The following is a 25893-nucleotide window of genomic DNA, read 5'->3' on the forward strand; positions in this document are numbered from 1 at the left end:
AGTAATAAAGATTGCTTATTTTTATTCTCTTTAAGTGAAGGCGGAATATTCATGAATGATGGTTTAGGGGAGTGCTCAGTCTCAGGAGTGACAAAGTGAAGTGCCCCCGTAAAAACAGACGGAATACTGAAAAATAACATGTTATTGAGGGCAAGAATTAGAATGAAAACACTTAAAGACCAAGAGGTCCTCCAGAGTTTTGTAATTATGAAAAATGGTTTCTGTTTAATTTGATGACTTCCTTATTTAAATTCATAACAGTTTCATCTATTTTCATTATTTGACTCTCCATATCTTTATGATTTCGGTACAAACGTTTTGAACAATTTATCTACCTCCAAAATTGCCCTCTCAACAATCGGCAAACAGCAAGGAACAATTTTGACATATCTCATTAATACTGCAGTCTGTTCCTGGCTGTGGTGGTCGTTTGGGGCCCAGTGGGGCCCACAGGGGGCCCGGCGGGGCTGCGGTAATTGGCGTGGTTTACGACGCTCTGCACGCTGCACGGTGGGGTTAAAGTGAAAGCTGATAGATACATGTCGGGGTTAAGGCGATTTGTCAGTTGTGGCGTGAAGGGAAATTCCATTTCGGTTTCGGGTAATATACCCCGGGTCTTTTGGTAATCAACTGTCAATCAAGGAAGATATGCGTAACCATTTGTTTTTTCATACTCCACAAAATTATGTAGTTACTAGCTTTGGGTATATCAATTTGGACAATTTTGATAAATGATCTTCATACCTAAAGCGATGTACAGCAACTTCAGTAAGCCAAGGATGCGGTATCTTGCACTCGGCACCTGATTTACTAGACAAGTGAACTCGACAACAAACATTCTGTTTGAATCGTCTTATGAACATTTCGGAAGTATTAAATGATCTTACAAACAAAGCTGTGTACATTTTGAATGAGATACGGAGAGATTACTAAACTAGTTAATAATAATCTTGTCTTTTATCGGAGTATGTAATACATGGTCAGGTTTGAAAATTGCAGAATATACCTTCTTCACCTAACATAAAAGTACAAATAAGCTATGAAACTTTCTTAAATAAAGTGACTCAAGAATCAAAGTGCAGTTGTAATACAAAAATGCGTGTACAAGACATAAGCGCGTATTGAACGCGCGCGAGGGATGGTCGCGCGCGATGAAGCGCGGCGGCGGCGCGTGCGCGTGGCTCGGCACGCCCTGCGCGCGCAAGAATGGCGCCGTTTGCGCGTGCCGCGTGCATACTGCGCTGTTACAGGTAATATGGCACTTTTTACAGGAACTTTGTTTCTAACACAATCCCCGTAATAACATTGATGAAAAGAACTGGTTTGATTACTTACATTTGAAGCTTTCAAAGGGTGCCTTCTCTTGAAATCATTATTGAAAGCAAAAGATGATTTTTATGACTTTTTATTTCATCTGTCTATAATATTTCGTCTACTTAAGTAGTGCTCGTATGTGCTGAATAAATACCTTACAATATTACGTGGTTATTTTGGTTCCAAGAAATTCATGCTCTACGAAACTGCAAAAGCGCTGTGTGGCTTTCTCCGGCGGTAAACAGGAGCTTTTGAGGAGCCTTCAAACGCGTAAAATAAATATTAAAGTCTTAAATACTTGGTAAAAGGTTAACAATAAAGTATTAAACGTTCTCACGTAACTTGTAAGTGTATAATTACACGGTAAAAGTAATTAGGTCGTCTCAGAACGCGTGTGTGCTGTGAAAGGTCTTTGTACTAAATGCGAATTAATTTCCTCCAGAAAGTCGCTCAGCGCTTTACTTTTATGTTAATCAGAATGAGTATACACCGAGAAAAACTTAATTTAAGCGAATCCATTAGCGTACGTGTTAGCTCAATTTCAATTTGGCCCCTTTTTCGGATATTTGTGGTGTAATTGAAATTATATTGCTGTCCAATTGCATTTAAATATCCAATTGCATAAGAGTGACAAATTATATCCGATGAGGGTGAAATGTGAATTTATCATTATGAAAACCCACAAAAGAATTTATTTTGAGGTATTTTATTCAATTATTTTTTACCTCTAATATAAAAATTAAATCAAAATTAATAGACATGAAATGAAACAGTGCTGTAAAGGAACATAGTGCATAAACCATTACGTAATACACCTTCATAGGCATCAGACCACCAGCCACCGTACGGATTTGATTCAATTTGCCGGCCGCGTCGACAGACAATACTTGCTCCCAACTACCGCTAACAACTTCCACACACTTTCTTTGCACAACCTAGTTTATACTTTATACTTGTGCGTTATTCTTTACACTTAGCCGTCATGTGACGCGCCTCCAGATTTGTCTTTCACTTTGAACTTTTTCATTTGGAAGCCGAGTTATGGAGAATAGACGTTATTTGTCATGAGTTGGGAGAAGTTTGCCTTTATGTTAAGTTTGGTTTGCTTATTGAGGTCTTATCTTGATATCTCGTATTGAATTTATTTAAAACCTAGATTTATGTCGTGTATTTGTAAGTTAAGTATATAAGTCAATTCATCTTTGACTCTAATTCAACTGCATCAAAAGCCTCTGCATCAATACCTTTCGATCAAATCCAATTACCGCATCCAATTTACATGATAGCTAAAAATAAAAATATTTTTAACGAAACCCATTGTCGACTGCTATTTAATTCAGCGATCGAGGCAATCTGGTAACAAATCCGATTGCCTGTGGAACTGTGGACAGACTGAATAGCCAAGAATAGATTACGGCCCGGCGCTAAATAACCTATTATATATTCAGACAGATTTTACGCTTCACTGGGTGCTCTAGAATTGGCAATTAAGTTCTTTAAAAGGCCATTAAGTAAAGAGTGAAAATAAATTTTCTAAAAGTACAATTTGGTAAAACATAGATGATCTAAGCTTCATAAAGCAAACAAATGCAAAATATGAACTAGCTACCCTGTCATTCACACCCGCATCAGAAACAATCATCCTAAACCCACAATTTTGTTCCACCCGAAAACCTCAAAACAGTTTATTGAAAAACCATTTCCTGAGCTTATCACCAAATATAATTTAACGGACCACAATCGAAACCGCTATGAGCTGACAAAATACACAGTCGCAATGTACAGCGTCATCATCTCGCTCATCCCGTTTCAAAGCCGTAAAAACCGATCCCGAACGTTCTCGAATGGTCTCGAACATTCCGGAACACCGCTGTGTCGAGTGTCATGTTTAATATATATTTTTTGTCCGTATCGCCGGAAATTGATTCGGTTGAAACTAGCCGGCGCTAATTGTAACAACTGGCACGTTATGTTTGTAAAAGGAAATTGAACTTATGCGGGAAATGTGTGAATGAGCCTTGGGAGGTGGAAAGTGTGTAATTATAAATGTTCGAAGCTTCTGGAACATTGAGCGGAGCTGTTTTGTGCCCTTTTTGTTGTGACTGTTTGGATTTGTCGAGCTGGTTCGGATGGCAGTTGCAAATTGCTTTGTATTGCTGGATGAATAGTTTCGTGGCTTTTCGTGGTAAGAGTCACAGTTATCGTTTCGTCTGTAGTGGAAAAAATACTAACGCAGCTTTGTTTGATCTATGAATATTAGAAGGAAAAAGTCACAGTGATGATTAGAGCGTACAAACTACAATCCTTGAAGTTGACTTGGAACTAGAAGAAAGTCTCAAAGTATTGTTTCAAGGATAACATGTCATCCCATCTATTATATCTAATGACATGCAAACTATTCATGTTAGCTGCTTAATTACTGGCTGCCATGCTCTACACGATGATCTGCTAATGAAATTCCACCGGCTTCACTGGGCCATGGGTCACCACGTGGATCTGACCCTGACAAAACAAGGGCGACTGCTTAATCACGTCACTTGTCAAGTTTTACATACTTTTACCTGACTACTACAAAGGGCGTATGATAAAGGCTTTTATTTTCGGCTATACATCATCCAATCTGTCGGTAATATTCGATGATGGATTGCAAAAAGAATAAAACAGTGTATGAAATTACCGACTACCAATATGACCTGTAAAAGCTACTACGGTCATATTTCGTAAAGATACCACATATAGGTATTGGATATGACGGACATAATATTTAACCTGTCCATAAGATTAGAATACAAATTGCAGTGTCAGCTCAAACCTGTTACATCACCCAAAGATTACAATATCGTTGGCAGCGGCAGCTTATCGCTACCCTCAGACATGTGTTTCAGGTGTTACTGGCAACATGCCAGACACGAGTTTTCTGCCCAGACACGGCTAGAATTTTCAATTGTACCCACTTCCAAGAGATACCATTGAAACTGTATCGCTTACTTAGTTCACTGAGTCCTAATGCGTTCGATAAGAAGAAATAGTGGATGCTTAGTATAAAGTCGATATGAAATTTAACAACTGCAGTAATACTATCTCCTTTAACGATCATAAAACACCTAGGAACAGTGTTGAAGAGAAAATCATCGATTCAAACGATAAATAAGCATTGTTCACCATCCGCAGCCGCATGACAAGGACGACAGACAAATGAAAGCGAATAAACAACTCGATAGATCTGTGAGCCTGTCAATACAACGCTCTCAATAAACACGGGTAGATCAGAAGAACAACTAGTGCTGAAAGGATAAAAGGGCGTATCGCCAATGTTTTATTGCCTATTAATTCTAATTGGAATGATAGAAATCGATTCTTAAACAAACTTGTCTAGTAGTTTATTCAACCTGTTAATATTTGTGATTCATTTTAGCAAACTGTGTCGTTGGCTCTCATACATCGTTACAGGTCACTACTTGACTAATTAATTTGTAGATTCATACATGGGACAACTGTGGTCTGTCTCACTACGATGAATGGACATGAAATATTTCATGAATCACACAAAGTGTACCTTCGTCATAGGTTATTTTCATTTGGCACACCGCGGGGTGCAAAGTGCGCCGTGGACGATGACACCGGGTGGTTTGGGATGGGGCCCGCCCACTGTGCACTAATACTGGAAATAGGATAAGCAGAATTGGTCCAATGAAGCGCCGATATCGTACTACCTTATTTATTGGCTGGGATAGGCTCTATTGCTCTTTAAGCGAACGGGTGTATGAATTCGGCAATTGTCATGAAGATCAAAAATATAGAAAAATATTACGCTCTAGGTTGGAAGTAACGCCTTTTTTTTAAAATAGAAGTTGTTAAATTACTAAATGTGTGTTGAACTGAAGATAAAGTATAGATAGTGCAACGTGGTTTCATCTTTTGATCTACTCACCGTTAATACACATATTAAATGCCTGGCTCTGGCGTGTCGGCACAATACAATAGCTTCATTAATTGTCTACATGAAAAGGCTTTTACCAACAATTAATTACCAACAAACAAGTCGAGAGCACCTCTAAATTATGAACCAACAAATAATCTCTTGTAAGCTCTTTTTACAATTTATCAAAACTTTGAAACAGGAAAGAGTAACCGAAGAAGGTTTAAATCCTCACGCAAGTGTTTACTCTCAAACAGCCCATAATAATTCTCAATTGTAAACGCTAATACGAAATATGACTACACGAAATACCTTTCCCCGGCCACGGCGTTCCAGCATTATCTATCGTCGTGACTGCAGTCGGAAGGCTTTGCGATATCCTCCTTAATTTACAGCCTCAAGTGTGGAGCCTGATCGATTTATTGGAGGAACATAACTCTGCACGTAAGATCCGCTGATAACAAGTTTGATCCGGTTAAAAGGAGTCAAAGGCTTCGCTGATTAGGTTACTTCGTGAATACTGAAGTGGATGTGGGAATAAGATACATGTAGCTTATTTGTTCGCGTACAAAGATGCTTTTCCTGTCGTAAGTCTCGAGGCGCCTATTTTATAGGTTTATGAAGATTGAAAACTAAATATAGGCGCATATTTTTTCGCTGGTGAAGAATTATTGACGTACAGGCAGTTTTTCATAGTAGGTACGTTTTATGCTTGGCTTACTTATTACTCTGTTTATCTGCTACAGATAATTAGCCGTAACGGTAGTAGGGTGTTAACTGTTCTTTATACAATTTCAAACGTACTTTAATCTGCATAGAAAAACAATGTTATTCTACCTAGACAGCCTTGTTGCCAGGACATAAACTACTCTCTAACATGTATTAGGAACATACGGAAAGCGATATAGAATATTTTACAACGTTGTACATTGCAGGCCGACTATAAAAGTGAGACGTGCAGCCAGTAAAGCATGCCACGGTGTACTGTGATCTTGGAAATGCACTGTTTGTGGGCATTAAGATTGCAGCACACTGTCTTCCAATGAGGTATTAGGGAGCTGTAAAGAGGCGGTGACAAAAACTCCTTGTTTCAGCAGTCTTTGTACTTCGCATACAGGTTTCAGATGGATATTGACTCGTCTGAGATAATGATTTTTTTTATTCTAGACTAAACCTTAGCATACAACGTCAGATTGTAGGAATGCGTATAACAGATTTCCATTAGCAATTTCAAACGCAATTGCTTTTGTGGAAATTGCTCGCAGCTAAGACCTTAAGATTTAATCAACTATTATGAAACTGCCAGGAACTAACCGCCACTATATTACTAACTACACGCTGTATTTCACCGTATAGTTAACCACCATTATTAAAATATTAAGGACTGGCTGTGGCTTTATAATTCATGGAGATACAAGGGAGGTAGTTAATTAGCCGCTAGAATATGCGGGATCCATTTGCCAAGTTTATGTCCACTGCTAAAAGCTAGCCTTTGCTCCTTGCAGTTAAATTATGTGCTAAATTAAATATATGGAAGCACGATGACCTCAAGCAAAAATTTTGCTAGAAGGCCAATAAACCGACGAAGAGTACTAAACGATCCTGATACTCATATGCACCCACTATCCACTAGCTAACATAATCCGATTGCATTAACAAAACGTGAATACGTGAAAATGAATACGAGTGTCCTGAATCTATTTCAAGGACTACGCTAAAAGCTCTGGAATTAATTTATTTTATAGCAGACATTTAATTTTGGGACGATGAATTTGCCGGTGGATTGTTCGAGGGTTACTTTCGTAATCTATGGCATAAAATCCTTCAATATAGACAGACTGTTTTGAAACTAGCTAGTGAGATTTGACAATGTTAACTTCCTACTATCTCACGATGCATCTCACGTACAAATATCTCCGGTTGAACAAATATTATTGTTTGCTTTATTTTGCCGTTACAAAGATAACTTCATCCTGTTGGACGCTGGATTTGTTCCGTGTCAGTTGCGCGACCCCGTTCTCCCTCGAGAGGTTTAAACTTTGAGGTGCACCTGAACTATCTCGCCTGGACTCAAATCTTCTTACCTACACTCAGATTAACTGATTTCAAACAACTTGCTTCTACCATTTCCTATAAGTATTGAAGTAATATAACTGTTCAAAAAGTGCGTTTTCTTTTACTTATGCTGCAATTTTTAAGCGCAGTTTGCGACAGTACACCTGCCATTAGATTTACCTTAAAACCTTATACTGATGATGATGATGTCCTCCTAGCCGATTATCGGCTACGGCGGCTGTTCTCATGTAAGGAGATTAGCCAACTACGCAGGACATATTATAGTGCACGAGCATTTGCGCAGACACAGGTGCACTCACTATTCCTTAACTCTCATAGCCCGATGGGACGGTAATCCGACACGACCGGAGAGAGATCAGGCGCAGGACCGACATTTACGTGCTCTCGATGCACGGGTGTATCAATCACCAGCTTCCAGGCTCCGGGCTGCTTTGTGAAAGTCTTCTAAAACCCACAAAGCGATTTCGGCCCGACTCGGGAATCGAACCCGAGACCTCGTGCTTAGCAGCCGCACTAGCGACAGCTAGACCAACGAGGCAGACCTTATACTCAGTTGAAAGCGAGGTCTACGGAAAGCTATTACATAATTTTCTAAAGCAATTATTTTCCTTTGTCTGCAGGAATTCGCAACACTCACAAAAGAGCTCAATCAGGCCAGAGAACAACTCCTCGAAAGGGAAGAGGAGATTTCAGAGCTCAAAGCAGAGAGAAACAATACCAGGGTAAGTTATACACTCAATAATAATTAAGAGTTTATTAACAACATTGAAAGTTCAAGAAACCAATGCTGACTTTATACAACATTAAACCCAGATTGAATAAAGCTGACACCGACACAGTTGTTCCCTGGTCCGAACGGAGTGCACATCACGCAAATAACTTTAAAGAGGCGAGAACCCGTTACAACGCTCACCCAGCCAAATGTAGTGCACTCGTGGACCCTCTTCAACCAATCTCACATCTTAATACAATTTTCACTTCTACGAGTATTCTACGAGTATTTTGTTGAAGAAAATATTTCTGCAGCTTTTCGACGCTCTGCAGTTTGGTTGAGCGAATCTCACGTTTTAATATTAGGAGTTGGGTTTCACTTTTCTTATACTAAAACCGTGCCCGTGGTAATTTTTTTTTTTTTTTCGGAAAGATAAAGATGTGAATCTAATCTTGTCTCCGTATATATCTGCTTGAGAATATATGGTAAATTAAGCTAAGCATTTAAAACAACAAATTCAACTCAAGTTCACAACTAAGTGTACCTCTGGCTTTTCCAATTGCCTCAGGTAAATATGACTGCATTATTACAATAGATAAGCAGGCAACTCTTTTGCTACTTAAATAATACAGTATTTTAAAAGAATGCCAACTATATTTTCGGTGGCGTTCATTAACTCAGCCCGCATATACTCGTAGATGGCAGGACAGGCACACTGCTCATGATAAAAGGTCGGCCATTGTTACTCATATAATGAACTAGACAAAAGCAATGTCACCCGCTTATTTAATTTAATTTTGAGAAGATTTTAATGGGGTTAGTCATTGATGACGTCCAATTTTGGAGATCTAAAACCTTTTGGGAATATTCGGGGTTATTGAAGCTGTCACCATCTGCAGATTGAATAAACAAAATTGCAATTGTACTCACACAGTGAGAAAGTGCTCATAAGACATCTTTTATGAGTACTTCAACATCCACTTTCCACTTGCTTCTAAAATTTTCAAGCTGACATACACAATCTATGATTCAGCAACTCTATAAAAGTTTTGTCTGCTTTATCACGTGAAATCTTTAAGAATCTTTATCCCCAATAACATGTTATAAAAAACAATATCTCCTGTAATAACGCAGCATTATCGATTTTATATTATCCTGATATATGACATTAAAATAGCTTCCTCTATTAGTGGCCCATATAAAAGGTGTCGATGCTATTCGCTGAAAGACGTTGAATTATTCACGACGTTCCGCTTGTAGACCGCCGGGGCCTAGGTCTCTCGGGCTTTCAGCACTTGATTGAATTTGATGCGCTAACTAGATTAGCGCTTATCGTGTGATCCCTTTTAGTATTCTACACTAAAATCTTTGGGGTGAATTGTGTCAAAAGCCTTGGTTGAATCTGAAGTTGTTTTGAATTGAATGTTCTAAATTGCTCAATCAGTTTTGAATACGATGAGTCGGTATTGGCTTTCGATATCAAGATTATGGACATCTTATATTTTAAAGTACTTACACAGAATATTATACACACTTTATAATGGTACTTGATTCTTGTGCTGTCATTATAATACTTCTTACCCTTGACCGAGCTTCAATCACACCTCTCTTCTGCGTATCTGGTTTTGGAGAATTCACCTAAGTATCGTTTGTTGTTTATCTCTAAGGACCATCCCAGTTTTGAGAGGCGAGTAAGCTACGATCAGCCACTAATCTCTTTATCTCGTCTAGTGTCGTTGACCCGGCCTCCTCGGTCAAAGTGTGTCGAAATCGGCACGCTTAGTTTCGTCCTTGTTTTTGTATACGAGCACCTATATGTTTGCAGTTTTGTAATTATCCAAGATTGGAAAATAGCTATACGCCTCTTAAATGTTAAACTGGCTTTTAATTATCCTAACACGTTCATAAATCATCTCTTATGAATCAATTGCATGCAGTTCTATTGCAGAACCGACATTATTTATAACTGCAATAACCTATATGATGAATGAAACAAGAATTTATGCGAAATCAACTTTGCCACTTCACATACTTAATTTCATTTAACAATATTATGTATTACTTACGTTAATTTAAACATTAATGTCCACAGTTATTGCTAGAGCACCTAGAATGCCTAGTATCAAGACACGAGCGCTCCTTGCGCATGACAGTAGTGAAGCGACAAGCAGCCGCGCAGTCCGGCGTCTCCTCAGAAGTCGAGGTCCTGAAGGCGCTCAAGAGCCTCTTCGAACATCACAAGGCTTTAGACGAAAAGGTAATACTTGCTTAAGTAGCTGGATTTCACTAAGTCGGAGTATTACGGGGGTTTGATATGTTTGAGGGGCCCTCAATGAACCTAATCGCTGAGGACAATTGTTGAATGGTCCACTTTTCCTTTATTGAGGAGCGGGTATTGTACTGTGGGAAACTTGTCTCTATAGCAGTACACTGCAATAGACTGACTTTGTGGGTTTCTGTGTCATTAAACAGCTGACAATCTGTCGACTATGACCATATGGTTCAAAGAGTCTGTAATGACCTAAAACTGAAGGTGATTCATAGCATAATTTCACAATTCTTCTATCAATAACAAGAAAACTTGCGTACAATTCTCACGTACGCAAATAAGATATTACTCCCAATTTCGCCGGCAATAGCCAAAGTTTTCGCCTGTGAATATTTGTTCAAATAAAACTAGGAATATGAATAAAAGTAATGAAATGTATTGATACGTGTTACAGGTGCGGGAGCGGCTACGTGTGGCGTTGGAGAGGAATACCGCTCTCGAAGAAGAACTAGCTCTCACTAAGGAAGAAGTAAGTTGGAATTTTATACTTTATGCTATAGTAATAAGGTCTGAAATCATTATGGAGTTACGAAAGAGTACAACTGAGAAACTTGCGACTGATGGCGGTCTTATTGCAAAGAGCCATCTCTTATAGCTAACTTTTACAGAAACACATTGAAGTTCAGCTATGCAAAAAATGCATTTACATACTTCAGAATTAAAGAAAAAACAATTCTCTCAAGTTTTTGCTGGGGACGTATTTGAAAATTAACGAAGAAACCTGCTTAACATTAGAAATAGCACTGGGAGTCTAGTTATCCTAACAACTGGTACCTACTATCTATCAAATGTCGTTACATTATTGTCCGAGGGACTGTCAATACAGTCTGATTAGCTGCTAACGAACTGACCTGCAGTCATGTGCATCAGACATTCATGATACATGCATCTAGAGGGAAACAGTGACGGATGATAGTGTTGTATGAACATCATTACACGTCTGTACCATGAACATCTGTGATTTGGTAGACTTTCGTTTGGTTAAGTTATTGATGAATGATTTCGGTCGTGATTTCGTCCGCATCTTGAGGGTACTAAGTTACTCATTGGATAACTAGTAACACATCTCCGTCTTCACGGCCCAACATGAGTAAAAAACTCGGTACCACATAAGTCTATTGTTCAATATTACTAGCATCCAACGACGAATTTAACTTAAAACATTGTGTATTGACTATTATGCAACGTAATTTAAAGTTTCGGTAACATTATTGTATACAGAGATATAACTTTCGATTTTCTGCTAAGATACTCGTTAACACATTATAGATCCCTTAAATAACATGCAATTTTAACCTCAGTTACAGCAATACAAATCATCACAAGACGACAAGCCGAAGGAGAACGGCACCGTGCCCACCGGCTCGCCCGAACAGAACGGGGAACAACAAACTACTAAGGTATGGACACACTGGGGTACAGGCTCAAATTATACGTACATACGCTGCACTGTCGGGATTGTCTTAGATAGAATGGATGTCTGTGCATTACTTAAAATGAAAAAATATTAATTTGAAGAATAGGTCATTTTTTAAAAGATCTATTTTTTTTCCAAATTGAAATGTAAGTTAAAGTTATGTTAATTTTAATAAATTGAAAAAGAAACTTTGTTCACGTAACAGTCTACGTGTTACAGTATATGCTCCGCCTGAAAAGAGATCGGTAATCATAGACAATCCTTAACAAAACCCACGGGGAAGACAGCACAGAATAATAAATAAATTGTAAAACTGTAAAATGTTGACATACACACAGTACATGACACTAACAGAAATAAATAAGAGACACACTCAGAAGAATATGTGTTCTTAATCCCTTTAGATGCTTAGGCTGCGAATTTATCAAAGGCTACAATGTTTTTAAATAAGTTTTCATTTTTTTCCGGCTTTCGTAACAGATAACTAAAACAAGACTTTCCTGCCGGTTCTTCTCGATAAGACCCAATCCTCAGGACCTTGCTTTTGACGTTTCTTAAGAACTTGTGATAGGTCTATTTGGAATAAACTTTTAAATTTAGTCTAGACTGCATTAGTTGACAACTCCGTCGGAGAGAGCGATGATTTAGTGGACTATTTTTTTTTAGTTTAGTAAATACGTCACGCCCAAGCTCGTAGTGTCACTTAAATAATATTCTACTGTTGTCTAAATATTCGAAAGTTCTAGATTTTTCAATGCCGTTGATATGTTCGCAGCCTTAGTGGATGGTGATTGTGCTAAATTATTTACATACCTATTCTGATATGAACAACTTTTTTACGCTTGAGTAATGTTGTCTTATTATGTTTTACATCAGAAAAGGTATGTTGTGTGTATTTTCTTTTTGATTAACTATGTTTTACTGTGTTCATAATTTTTAACAACGAAAATACAAAAATACGGTTTCTTTGTAGGATTAATGTTGTTGGTTTGTGTCGTTTCCAAATTATGAATTCAGTAAAACATATCTAGAAAAAAAACCGCTTTAAACAAACAAAAACTAAATAGCGTTTAGTTTACATTTATGTTTGTTTTTCGATGGACGACCCAGGATCCAAATAATGTAAACGGCGAATCGGAGACGACAAGGAAAATCAGTGAGCTCCAAAATACGATCGCCAAGCAGGTTAGATACATGCTGACGCATCTCGCAGTACTCAGGATCTGGTGGTGAGGGGGCACGGCTCCATGGCAAAACTTCTCCACTAAATACCGGGGAAAAGGCTTGAAAGGGAAAATTACAAAACAAAAGAGAAATAAATTCATAAATAAACATTTCAGATGGAAAAAAATGGAAATTATTTTTTGTTATTCAGACCAAAATTATGAATTCTTTATCTTCCGAATCAGTAATTTTTCATCAAAGCCGACCCTGACCCTAAAACGAGGGCTATGTATCTCTCATTAACTTTGTCTGCCCTTGTCAAATCCCTTCTCGGGTTGAAAGGAACCGTCATTTTGACTCCAAGAAAAAAAATATATGAGTTTTTCCCGTATTATCCTATTCCGTTTAAAGCGAGACAAGATGGAAATCAAAGGAAATGATAAATTGTAAATAACATACTTTTTGCTGATAAGCAATAATATAAATATGCTATAAGAATATCATAGACAGTCCAATTTAATACCTATATTTTAGAAGACCCTTTAAGAGTAAATAATACTTATAAAATGTATTATACGACGAAATAAGTCATTGGAGCCTGCCCCTCTCTTCCACCTTATCGTACTAACGGACCCCTAACACCGAGGTCTGGTCGCCATTGCACGATCGTGTCGCCATCTGTAACGCATACATCGTACTAACGCATATGATCGACCACTTACCAATGTATATGCTAACCGAATGTATTTAGATTCTACTGCATAACATATTAACCTCTAGAATTAATCAATGTAGTGGAAAGCATAGAATGTTAATGTTTTGGCCATTGCATCGCACTTTGAAGGTTTTATTTAAAAATGTAGAATTTTTTCGTCACACTACCACATTCAAATCAAATATTTATTTACCTATATACGAGTATACCACGTTTGTTTCAATAGAAAAACAAGAATTATTTTTCAAAAATTGTAGTTTCTGAGAAAATTTACTCTATGGAAGCATTGCGATGCAATGGACAGAAACCTGTAAAATATAGGTATAATGTATGTTAGTTTAGTTTCATTTTGTAAATAAATTATAGCAGTTATTTAGTGCGGCCATTTGTCAAAACTGAATATGTTACAGAGCTTTAATTGCAATTACAGTATCACCTTTAAAAACCAACATTAAAATAAGGCTCAAAATCTGCTGTAAAAGCTCTGCATGACATCAGGTATACTAATTTATTAGAACCCTACATTATGGGTTCAGCTAGCCCTACATTATGCAAGCACGGATACGCATGGCCTATGAAGCTGCCTCGTGGCCGAAACTATAACAATATTAAATATACCGCTTATATCTGCTCAAATGCTTGTGCCAAAATGCATACTAACTAACTATGAAACAGGTTTGACAAAAGGTTCAAATATCATAAGACCAAACTTGAGCAATCTAACCCTTACAACGCATATATCCTTTAGAAACATTGCTCAAGGTAACCACAAGCTCCCTAGAAGCATGCTACCCATAGAATAACCACTGACATCACTGTACAAGTCTAATACCATAGGACCATAGACATCCACATCATTGACACTAACACTATCCATCACCGGTGATGTTATCATCACAGTAGTTGGGAAACTCTATGGTAACAGTATTTTTAACACCCTCACACAATGGCCGACTTATGGGAGCCAAGTACGTCCATCGCTTGATTTGTATTGAAGACTTCGGTCGTTGTAGTTAGTAAAAGAGCGATGCATGGTGTAGGTTGGCCAAAGTGTGAAGGTTTACTTTAATGGTAAGTATATCATCAAACGAAATTAGAATGTCTCTCTATTAGCGAATCTTGAAGTGGTTTGATAACCACTGTGTCCCTTTTGATAATGACTATCGATTGAAATACAGCCACTTTCTTACCTTCACTAAAATACCTGTTAAAAGAAAAAGAGATTATTCATATTTTGTAAATCACATCAATGACAAAATATCTAACCATTGCCACCCCCAAACTAAGGAGACTTTGGAAAATATATTTTCTTTAAACACCAAACTAACACATAACTCCCGGCACAGTCAGCAGAGCTAAGCTCGTGGCAGCGACGCGTGGCCGAGCTGAACAACAAGGTGTCGGAGCTGGAGGAGCGCCTCGCCAAGGGAGAGAAGGAGCTCGCCAAGAAGCAGGACGAGTGCGTCAAGCTGCAGCGAGACCTTAGGGAGAACGTGGCGCAGAAGGAGGATCAGGTTAGTGGAAGATATTTCAGGGTTAAGCTGCAGTAAAAGAGAAGAAAGATCTTAACGTAGGTCCTCGACTGTACCACACACACATTTACAGGCGACTCTAAGAAGTATAGGTTGAGATTTAGCAGAAGACCATCGAAGTAAATAAGACGATACCAGCTTGGACTAGCAATAATAAAAAACACCTGCCGCTTTTTAGCTAGCTAAAAATGCAGTAGGTATTGCAGACGCTGGGCGAGATGGATCCTTCCAAAAATGATAAAGATCGCTTAAATAAGACAGACTTAAATCTATGTAAAAACACTTTAAAATTATTTACAGGAGGAGCGCATCACGACATTAGAGAAACGTTACCTGAACGCGCAGCGCGAGTCTACCTCCCTACACGACCTCAACGAGAAACTCGAACAGGAGCTCAACCACAAACAGGCACAACTTAAGGTGAGGAGAACATCTCATAACACACACACACACACACAACCAGGACCTAGCTCCTTCGTACTGAAGAGTTAGGACCTATCTAGGGGACCCACACACGTAGCAACAAACACTTCTTCACATGGTTATTTGTTTCAGAAACATATTACCTTAATTGTATCTCCAATTAGACCCTGGATCATGGATTGAATGGTTTCCAAAAAGGCAAATATTTAACTTTCATTTCCTCGTAGTTAACATTACGTAGATTGTACAGTACGAAGGTTGAAATTTAGTTGTTGAACTAATTGGTAAAGGTTTGATGAATCCCGTAGTTCCTTAAGACCAGGGTTATGTGACTAACAAACTAACTTCGGAATAGCCGCTTCTAGTAGCCTGCACAGTTCATAGACCATGCCACGTCATTCGCATTGCAGTTGCAAGAGGAGAAGATTGCAGCCATTGAAGAGAAGTTGGAGTTGTCCACACAGAAACTGGCTCAGATGTCCTCGTTGCCAGAAATGGAGGAACAGCTCAAGGCGAGGATGGAAGCCCTCAGCCAGGTAAGATTAGGGGTAGGTGAACATTTTTTATATTTGTAGATGGGGTATTTACTATCAGTCTTAACTGCTGGATATATACTTCTAGCTTCAGAGATATAATGTATAAAATATATATGAAAATATATATGATGATCTAGCTTCAGAGATATATGTATAATAATGTATAAAATATATAGTAATCTGGTAAAATTAACAGAAGCTTATGCAGACTGTTTAATTCCCAAAATTGCAACTAAAAATGTAATTTTTAATGAATTATTTTAACTGTAAATAATTTAATATTTCTGTTGCAGTGACTAATAAATAAAATCGTGCTTAACGCTTCTCTCATTCCATGCCCATTCTAGTCCTATGACATAATAATATCTATTCGAATGGAATGATCCCAAGCGATGTATTTCTGACCATTTCGTTGTAGTTGCCTTTTGTGTGTTGACTAACTTGTTAACCTGACTTTACCTAATGTTATGGAGTATTCTAATTTGTAGTTTTGTGTCTGTATTTTTTGGATTTGGTGGAAAGTTTGGTTCAAGTAATATTTTGATGAGGTTACGGGATAGAAACATAAATATGAGTAGACATTAACATGCCCGGAAATCTTTTTGTGTCTCCTATCTTGGACATACGAGTTGGAAAAAATATAAATGGCAGCTGAGTTCGATATGATGATGAAACCTAGATTTAACTAGCTCCAAACGTGTTTTTATAATGCTTCCAATGGCCAAGCGTGTTGGTCAATGATCCTTGAATATTATGGCCTGTTTTTCGTAATGGAAATAAGTGTCATTGAATTTGGAACTAAGTATCATATTCTTCGCTTAGGCGCAGGAGCGTCACGGGTCTGCGGAGGACCGCATCCAGCGGCTGGAGGCGAGCGTGGAGGAGAAGAACGCCGAGCTCATGCGCCTCAACCAGCGCCTGCGCATGAACGAGGAGCACAACACGCGCCTCTCCGCCACCGTCGACAAGCTGCTCTCCGAGTCCAACGACAGGTATTTCGACGATTCTTCATTTATTGTGCATTTTTATAACTCTTTTAACTGTTCTTTTGAGATCAAAGATTAAAATTTGTCATCATTGATATTAAGTTAATGCCGAAATTCAATCTCTAATCGCAAAATAACCGATAGATATGCCAAAAATAGTCTTTATTTACTTATAATACTTATAACCCCTTCCTCCCTCAGGTTACAAGTGCACCTCAAAGAGCGCATGCACGCGCTGGACGAGAAGAACGCGCTGACGCAGGAGCTGGACAAGACGCGCAAGTACGCCGACGAGCTGCTCAGCGACAAGCAGGACATACTCAAGGAGCTGGCCAAGTGGCGCATGGAGACTGAACAGGTATGCCCTTATTACCATTTAAACCATTGGTTTACTATACAGACGTTACATAAACAGGATGACAATATGAATGAGAAAGTGATGTGTAATAGGAGACTCAGATCAGCATACGTTGTGTATGCAAGCACATCACTAAGTTTAGTAGAGACATTAACAGCCTTTCTACAAAAACTTAACACACAACACACTTGTTGTGTTGAACACTTGTCTAAAAAGTGTGGTTGCAAAAGACCGGACCTTATTTCAACGTCTTAATCTGCCATTTTTTTAGACAAGTGTTCAACAGACGTTTAATAGTTTTTGTGGTACGACTTATACTTTAATTACTTGGTTAATTAAACGTGTAAGTTTAGATGCGCTAAACCTCGCGACACCCCACACAGCGTGCATTCCGCAGGCTGCTAGTGATCGCTAGGTGCGCGTGAGCAAGCGTCCTGTTACGTTGATTTGTGTTCACGTCGAGCCCGATCGATAATGCTCGCGTCACGTGTGAAACAACCGCCGACCGTTCCACATTTGCGGCCTTAGTTTATACAACATGGTTGAGATGTCACTATTAAGTTAGTTTTTTAAAATGAATGTCTCAATAATTTGTGTTCGTTGTATAGCTGAAGCGCCAGATGCTGGAGCAGGAGATCGCGTTCAACATCCAGCAGACGGACGCGCTGACCCGCTCGCTGTCGCCCGCCGCGCAGCCGCAGCCGCCAGCCACGCTCTTCCAGCCCAAGGTACAATCCCAATTATATATTCCCACAAGTTTCCAGACAAATCACATCAGCCCTTCCTGTATTATAAAAAGTTTAAAAGCTACAGATAATAACGCCGTTGTGCATATTACACGTAACATCATAAAACAAGAAATAATAATGACCGCCTATATACATAGGTTCAGCAGGCCTTAATTTTTAATTACTTTTTCGACCTTCATAATTGTATTGAGTTAATAAAGAGCAATTAACGCTACATAAGAGTACACATACGTCACAAAAAGGAGTAGTGGCCACACAATACCCACTACTTTAACTCTGCTACCACTTGAGCGATCACTAAATTATAGTATCGTCATAACAGTTAACATTAATAACGTGTTCTCAGTTGGACGGCTCGTGGGAGAAGCTGCAGCAGGCGCACGTGCTGGCCAACGTGCAGCAGCCCTTCGACGTCTCCAGCGACGCTGAGGTCAGTACAAAGTCACCTCACCGGTACATAATACTCGTATTCTTAAATAAATCATTCATATTGAAAATAGTGATAGTTAAAAGAGAAAAAAGAAGTCAATTTAATTTATCCGTCGTCTGTCAAAAAAAACTTCCTTGCTGGATTAAAAATTTGATGAATGGCTCACCCGCTTTTGTGAGATACAACTTCTGTATTTGAATTTATTGAATGGAAACCAGTTTAAAATCTCAAATTATTTTGTAAATCTTGCTCCATATAATAAAACGAATTCCTTACCCCCACTATAACCTAACATTTCTCCCCAGAACGAAGAATCAGACGGTGGTGTAGAAGGCGGTCACACGGACGCCGCGGCACTAGCTCTCATGCTGCAGGAACAGCTCGATGCCATCAACACCGAGATCCGCCTCATACAGGAGGAGAAGCAGACCACGGAAGCCAGGGCTGAGGAGCTCGAGTCTAGGGTGAGTTGGAACTTGGAACTATATTTTCGTCGTGAGAAAGGGAAAATATACGAGAACGAAATGTAGAAAGTGATCGGCTGGGATTATTACGAAATCCTTTCAGATTCTACTTTCAGATATCTTAGGATGGTAGTTGTAATTCAACGTCAAGTTTGGTGAGGAATCCTATAGTCCTATTGCAAGTTCTCAATAGCAGCGGGAGTTTATTGTGTGATAGGCCCTATATGGCTCATAATTGCCATTTTGAATGTTTGATTGGAAAACTGAAAAAAAAAACTTCATATGAAAAAAGGTAAACTTTTAAAATGTACGGGTGGGGGTAGATGAGGTTAAAAAATAAGGATATATTTCACTATGTACAGAAAAGTAAAAAGGTTGTGGATAAATAACTTTATTACAGCTTCAACTTAAGATTTCTGCTTCTCCACAAAACTTTTATTAAGTAAAATCATTTTCTTGGTGATGGGTCATTTTGTACATTTATCACGTGTGCTGGAAATAATGACAGCACTGTTAAGATATATTTTTTTTAATTCATTTGTAAACTTTCTTTCTGAGAATAGTATTTTTTTTCAACAGTGCTGGCATTAATTTTAAAAAATAGTTTAATCAATTTTGGTACTAAAGAGTTTGCATTCATAATAACAGCAAAATATCTGCCTACTCTTTAGTTCATGGTATCAGGGATAATTTCATCATCTCTAGAATCATTTCTACATAGCCCCCAAGACATACTTGTACACTCTAGACTTCACGTAATCTGGTGATGGTCAAACAAATTCCTATTTTGAGAAACATCAAAACTGGGGTTTTTAATATATTGCGGATTGCCATAATGAAATTGGTACCAAAAAAGCACCAAAAAATGACAGAAGTTCCATTTTCAAATCAAAGGAAAATTTCATTGATAAACTGTAGACACGCCCTAAACGTAGCATGCTACGCGAATTACTACGGCGTAGCAAGCATTTTGCGAAGTTGTATCTTACCAACCGCGTTATTACCGTTTTGCGAAAGACGCTCCGTTTGCAATCCTGTTTTCGCTTTCAATATTATTACCAGTAGCTCAATTTCGATGTTTCTCAAACCAAGTTTTGGTATAACTCGTTATACTGGTGTGGAGGCTGGTAGTGTACATGGCCGGGGCGTGCACAGGACGTATATAAGCGGGTGTGGTGTGGGCAGGTGGGCAGCTACGAGCACATGAACGTGCGGGCGCGGCGCGGCGAGTCGCCCCCGCGCGCCGCGTCGCCGTCCCGCGCCATGCGGCCCGCGCACCACAAGTACCATACCGTACGTATGCACGCACACACATACACAACTGTCCATCCCCTTACTTATTACCTACACTTCAACGATAGAATTCTATGATACTTTTTTATAATTTGTGGAATTCTAGCGTGAACTATGCAAACCTCCGCCGTATTGATAATTGTTTTTAGTGCAATTTAACTTTTGATAACATACTAAAATATTGTGTTTGTGTATTATACTCGTAAGTGATAGTAAAAATGTAGTGCGGAGAAGGTGTGCATTCAACTTTTTTATTATTAAAACTGTTTCAACAGGGTGTTAAGAATGAAGCGAAATTTTACGTGGATTTTTTGTGCTATTTTTTTTTATTTAGTTTTGTAGATTCTCCAAACACCTTGTTTAAACAACTGGGGTACTTACTAACATATAAACTTGTTCTGGATCATTTAAACTTAACCTGTACATTTGTATTCTACTGTACCTTACCCAACCATTACTAACAAATCATTAGAACGCCATATTAGTATATAGCACTAAGTTAACATAATATCGGTGTGGTGCTACGTCGCTGCGCAGGCGCCGGCGTCGATGTCGCCCGCGCAGCACTACCGCGCGGCGCAGGCGTCCGAGTCGCTGCCCGCCAGCCAGGTCCGTCGATATAGTAGTACAATACATACATACATTCTACTGCTAAGCTCGGTACCTTACTGTAAATGTGTGAGTGATCCGCTAAACTTACTAAACTTCCTTGGAATCTTAAAATTTCTAACGATTTCATCTTTAAAATATTTTTTTCATCTCACCATCTCGGAAAGAGTAGTTTGCTCCTCGATATCTGAGTGCAAAAGCCGTTTTTATCCTCTAGAGCGGCAAAGTGATTTGAATTTAGAACGGTATTATCTGATTATCTGATTGCCATCCCACCGGGCTATGAGAATGGAAGGAATATAGAGTGCAACTGTATCAGGTGGCTGATCTGCTTATATGAATGATGAATGAATGATCTCCTTATATGAAAACAGTCGTCGTGGCCGAAATCGACCTTGGACACGCGCCTGTTTTGTTTACTAAATACCAAAATGTCTTAGAATTTAGGCTTTCGCCATCTTAGCATCTCAAAATTGACAAATGACATATTGTGACGTTTAGCGGTTCACTGATACAAAGAAAGGTACGCACGCATTCACGTGAATGGCTTACTGCTGTGTGGAAGTTTGCCTCACCTATCAATAATATTATGTACGGTGAAATACTCTGCTCTGCAAAAACAAAGGAGTGTCAGACTTTATCTAACTAAAACCCACCTTTGTATCTCCTTACTTTTACGAACGATTCCACAACGAAACTTTACAGTCAAAAGACTCCATTTTCATAAAGATAAAAATATCAAATTGATTGTTTTTTTTTTTTTTTTCATTTAACTAATAAGGTAGGTAATTGTGGTAGAGAGCAGTGTGTTTCATCATTATTTAATTTGTAAACCAATAAATCTGTGTAGCAGATTGTTCTTATGCATTGATGCTTATAAAACTTATCCTTAACTATGTTTATCTCTTTAATCAACATACATTAGAAAAACATATAATTGTGATACCTATCGAAGTTGCTTGCATTTCTAGTATTATTAATATTCCTCAGCGACAGACTAAGAGTCTAAGTAATGCTTGATATTTCCTGTATTTTTCCTACAATACTAATTTTGAAGAAAGAGATACGATTAACTTAGATTAGCAAGATATAACACTTTGAATATGTAAATATGTAACACCCTAGCATTTAGCATGATACGCCATATATTATTATATTGTGATTGTCAGCTCCTATTGGTATTATATGCCTTTTTGAATGTGTCAAAATAAATAAAAATATTTTGTGAAATCAGTCATAACCAACCTGGCATGCCAGCTATATCCTAAATAATAACTTTATGTTTTTAAATAGTAACTAGCTTATAATATAGTGATAAATATTCGTAAATAATTGTGATATGAAGTGCACAGCACTGCTTAACGCAAAGTAGATATTAGGCGAAGCTTATATGTGCAAAATATTATATGTGTGACGATGCAGTAGTACTCCACATTTATAATATAAAAGTTCTACTTATGAACTTGTCAGGAAAAAATGTTGAGTACAGCTGTCATTTTACATAAACAGTACCTACTGCAGATATGTTTACAATACCTATGTTATCATGTGTAGTTTACCAACAGTTTCATAAACATAATTATGTGTAGATGATATTTCATAAATCAAAATTATGAATTCTTGTTATATTTGTAACATTATAAATGTTAACTTTAGCCTTTCAAATAATCGACATTAGTGTAAAACTTTTTTTCAGTTTACTGTATAGTCTAAAATGTTTAGTTTATACAACCCGAAATGGGATCACATAGTGTTATTAATTGTACTGTATACGATACTTTTGCGCATGCGTTACATTGTATAGCTGTGTAACTTAGATTTTTAGAAATATCTACATTTGAAGTTCAACCAGTAATTATCGAATATTAGTAGTCATTCAATTATACAACATTTAAACCCAAATTCGATGGACCACAAATATTACACCATGATTTTTTCTTAAAACTGGAGCAGTAGTCTTATTTATACTTTTTAAATGTTTCCCTTGACTGAATCCCCAAGCTAGTCTGTCTCCCTAACTTTCCCTCACTGTCACAGCTGCAGCTATGCGAAGAAGGAGCGCCGGGCGTGGGCCCAGTGGGCCCCGCTGAAGGGGCGGAGTCCCCGCTCACGGCGCGGTCGCTGCGGCTGGAGCGAGCCGCCCGAGCGATACACGCGGAGAGAGACCGCCTGAGGACGCACTATCAGCCGCCTTATGACTCGTGAGTTTGTCTTCTTCGATAGTGTCTACTTCATGCTCATCATACTTACTTGCACACTTCGGTTTTATTCATGAACTTAGGTAGATACTACTTTTACTAATGGTTTACTATCAAGTTTTCCTTATTCCTAAAAAACTTGGTGATAGTGAAATAATTTCCATATCAGCGTTGATTTATATTCTAGAAGTAACTTTCACCTTGAGAATTCATGTATTTAATATGTACCTACCATACCTACTTACTAACAAATGACATATAATAATCTTAAAAAGTGCCATTCTGATATAGTTGTGACATTATGTATGAGTCTTATATAAACTTATTTAGTCTGCTTTATAACACTTAATATTCTGGTTGACTGACAGAATTGACTTTTCCGTTGAGCTCTTTAACACCGCGTAACATTTCATACATTCTAACCACTACATTATTTTCCATATACTAACTAATCTAAAAACCCTTTACTTCCACGCTGCCAGGACTTCAATAATGTCGGGGAGCCTCGCACGGATCCCCATGCACAGGTCTCGAGCCCTACCTCACCCGGGCATCAAACCCCTGTACCACTCGCAAGTGAACCTAGCTCACTTGTGGTGCGATTGTCCCGACACACTGTTCAACTATGTGCCCCATAGAGTCTGTCTTAAATCTAATATGTATAGAATCGTTGATAGTTATTTGTTTCATCATCCGTGTTTGGTAAAGTCTGCTAGTTATATTTAAAGTTTAAAATTGTTCTGATTTATATTTGTAATGCTCAAATGCAGTGGTAAAGAGACAAGACAGTCATTGATAGCAGAACTGCCATATGGCTATCGCCACCAGTATTAATCTATTATAAAGCTGAAAAATTTCTGTAAAAAAGTAAAATACATTTCAGTCTTAGATAGCCCATTAAATGAGGAAGGCTATATGTACTTACTTTTCATTCGGGTACGCTTAGTAGTTTCCACGGGAGGCGGGTGAAATTACTGATTGAAGCTAGTTCTATAATAAAATAAAGAAAAAAAGTTTTATGGTGAAAGAACGTTGTGTCGGGACATTCAGCTTTTACTGTTATTTTCTCCACAATATGCATGCATTTGTTATTGTTTTCAGACTATTGATAGATTTTTAATAAATATGTTTTCTATAAAATGGAATTACTAATTGTTTTCACCCAATTACTTACGCCATAGATATTGGATCATGTATTGTTAATGGTATGTTTTAATTGTTTTTATTTGTGTGATCCCCGATTCCATAGTAGACGTCGATTTATGGCTAAAAGCTTTTTAGTAATTCCATTTTTAGCTAGACATTTTACGGTACTATAGATGGGGCTAGTGATACTTAATTTATGACTTAAAGCCTAGGAATTTTTAAATCCTTATCATGAGAGAATCTTCTTCATGACCTTTAGGAGAATATCAAGTTGAGGTAAAAAGTTAAGTATCACTGGTAAAATATTATATTATTTAATTTGTATAAAGCTAATAAGTAGCGTAATCTTCAAACATTTTTTTTTCCAGCACCAAGTAGAAAATATTTCTTTTCTGCACTGCTATATGCAAACGTCTTATTTTGTTGTTTGTGCTATAAATTGTTGTAAATATCATAACCATTGTACATAAAACAAATCAACTGACAACAATATTTCTTCACGTAGCAATATTTCATCCAGTTCAAGCCAAGAGTCGCTGGGCGGGGCGAGCGCAGGGCTCGGGGGCGGGACCTGGGGCGGCTCCACCTCCCGGCCCGGCGCCGCCTCCGCCGCCTCTATCGCATCTATGCACCAACAGAAGAAGAGAGGCATCAAGAGTTCCTTAGGAAGATTCTTTAGTAAGAAGGAGAAGGCGGGAATGCCGGTAAGTAGTCTTGAATTTTTCTGACTTGCACCAGCATGTGTACTGTGATTCCCATTCCGCTTTCAAAAGAAAAAAAATCCTGTAATTTAATCCAAAAATTCACTGTTCAATAAATTCAGGACTTCATAAAAAGTTTTAAATTTGATGTTTTATGGCGTTGCTTGTGTCATGTAACAACGGTGTCTTTATCGTCCCGTGCACGGACGTTCACTTCTGTCATACAAAGCAGTTATTGCATAGACATCAAACGTCTAACATGTCCTTATATAAATCCAAAGAGTTTCTAATCTTATTCCTAACAACCTTGTCCCCAGCTACAGCAAGGTCAGAGTCCCCGCTCGATGTCGTCAGTGTCCTCGCTGGGGCTGTCGTCGCTGGCGGACGAGGCGGCGGCGGGCGAGGCGCTGACGCCGCACGCGCCGCTGTCGCACGCGCCCATGTCGCACCAGGACTATGCCAGGACCAAGAGCAAGTCAGTACACCACGATGAAATGTCTTTTTAAAGCCAATGAGGGCCGGATGACGCAAGTTTTAGACATGATTTTGAACTACCACTACCGCTTCTGGAGATGTTATTAGTAGATTTTGTGTTCAAAAGTATCTTCTTTAGGAAGTTCATTTTTTATAATTTTTTACCTTTGTGAAACTTATGGTAAAGGAGATTGATTGACTGGTTTGGAGTTATCAATTTGTTAAGGCCACGGACATGGACTTAGATTCAATAACTCACAATCTTACACTTATTTACAAGAGTATTTAACTCCTGAATGTAAATGATATAAAGAAGCTCTCGACCTTACATAAGCTTTCTTTATATCA

At 38.3% G+C, this 25893-nt stretch overlaps 1 protein-coding gene across 6 annotated transcripts in view; it reads left to right on the forward strand.

Moving 5' to 3' along the window:
* Positions 1-25893, forward strand: part of LOC124633845 (liprin-alpha-1) — a 139136-nt gene that overhangs the window by 103085 nt on the left and 10158 nt on the right. Inside the window, exons 2-18 of one of the 6 annotated variants that reach the window (XM_047169205.1) lie at positions 7930-8031; positions 10114-10278; positions 10745-10819; positions 11652-11750; positions 12878-12952; positions 14993-15160; positions 15479-15598; positions 16012-16149; positions 16960-17129; positions 17325-17481; positions 18090-18209; positions 18577-18660; positions 18966-19124; positions 20310-20417; positions 23064-23227; positions 24891-25074; positions 25389-25546. In XM_047169205.1, the coding sequence (XP_047025161.1) occupies positions 7930-8031; positions 10114-10278; positions 10745-10819; positions 11652-11750; positions 12878-12952; positions 14993-15160; positions 15479-15598; positions 16012-16149; positions 16960-17129; positions 17325-17481; positions 18090-18209; positions 18577-18660; positions 18966-19124; positions 20310-20417; positions 23064-23227; positions 24891-25074; positions 25389-25546 (2246 nt within the window). Of the gene's footprint in view, positions 1-7929; positions 8032-10113; positions 10279-10744; positions 10820-11651; positions 11751-12877; positions 12953-14992; positions 15161-15478; positions 15599-16011; positions 16150-16959; positions 17130-17324; positions 17482-18089; positions 18210-18576; positions 18661-18965; positions 19125-20309; positions 20418-23063; positions 23228-24875; positions 25075-25388; positions 25547-25893 lie in introns of all 6 variants that reach the window. The other 5 variants (XM_047169203.1, XM_047169204.1, XM_047169206.1 and 2 more) reach the window with 5 other exon arrangements.

The sequence above is a fragment of the Helicoverpa zea genome, chromosome 10, assembly GCF_022581195.2.
Source record: "Helicoverpa zea isolate HzStark_Cry1AcR chromosome 10, ilHelZeax1.1, whole genome shotgun sequence".
NCBI lineage: Eukaryota > Metazoa > Arthropoda > Insecta > Lepidoptera > Noctuidae > Helicoverpa > Helicoverpa zea.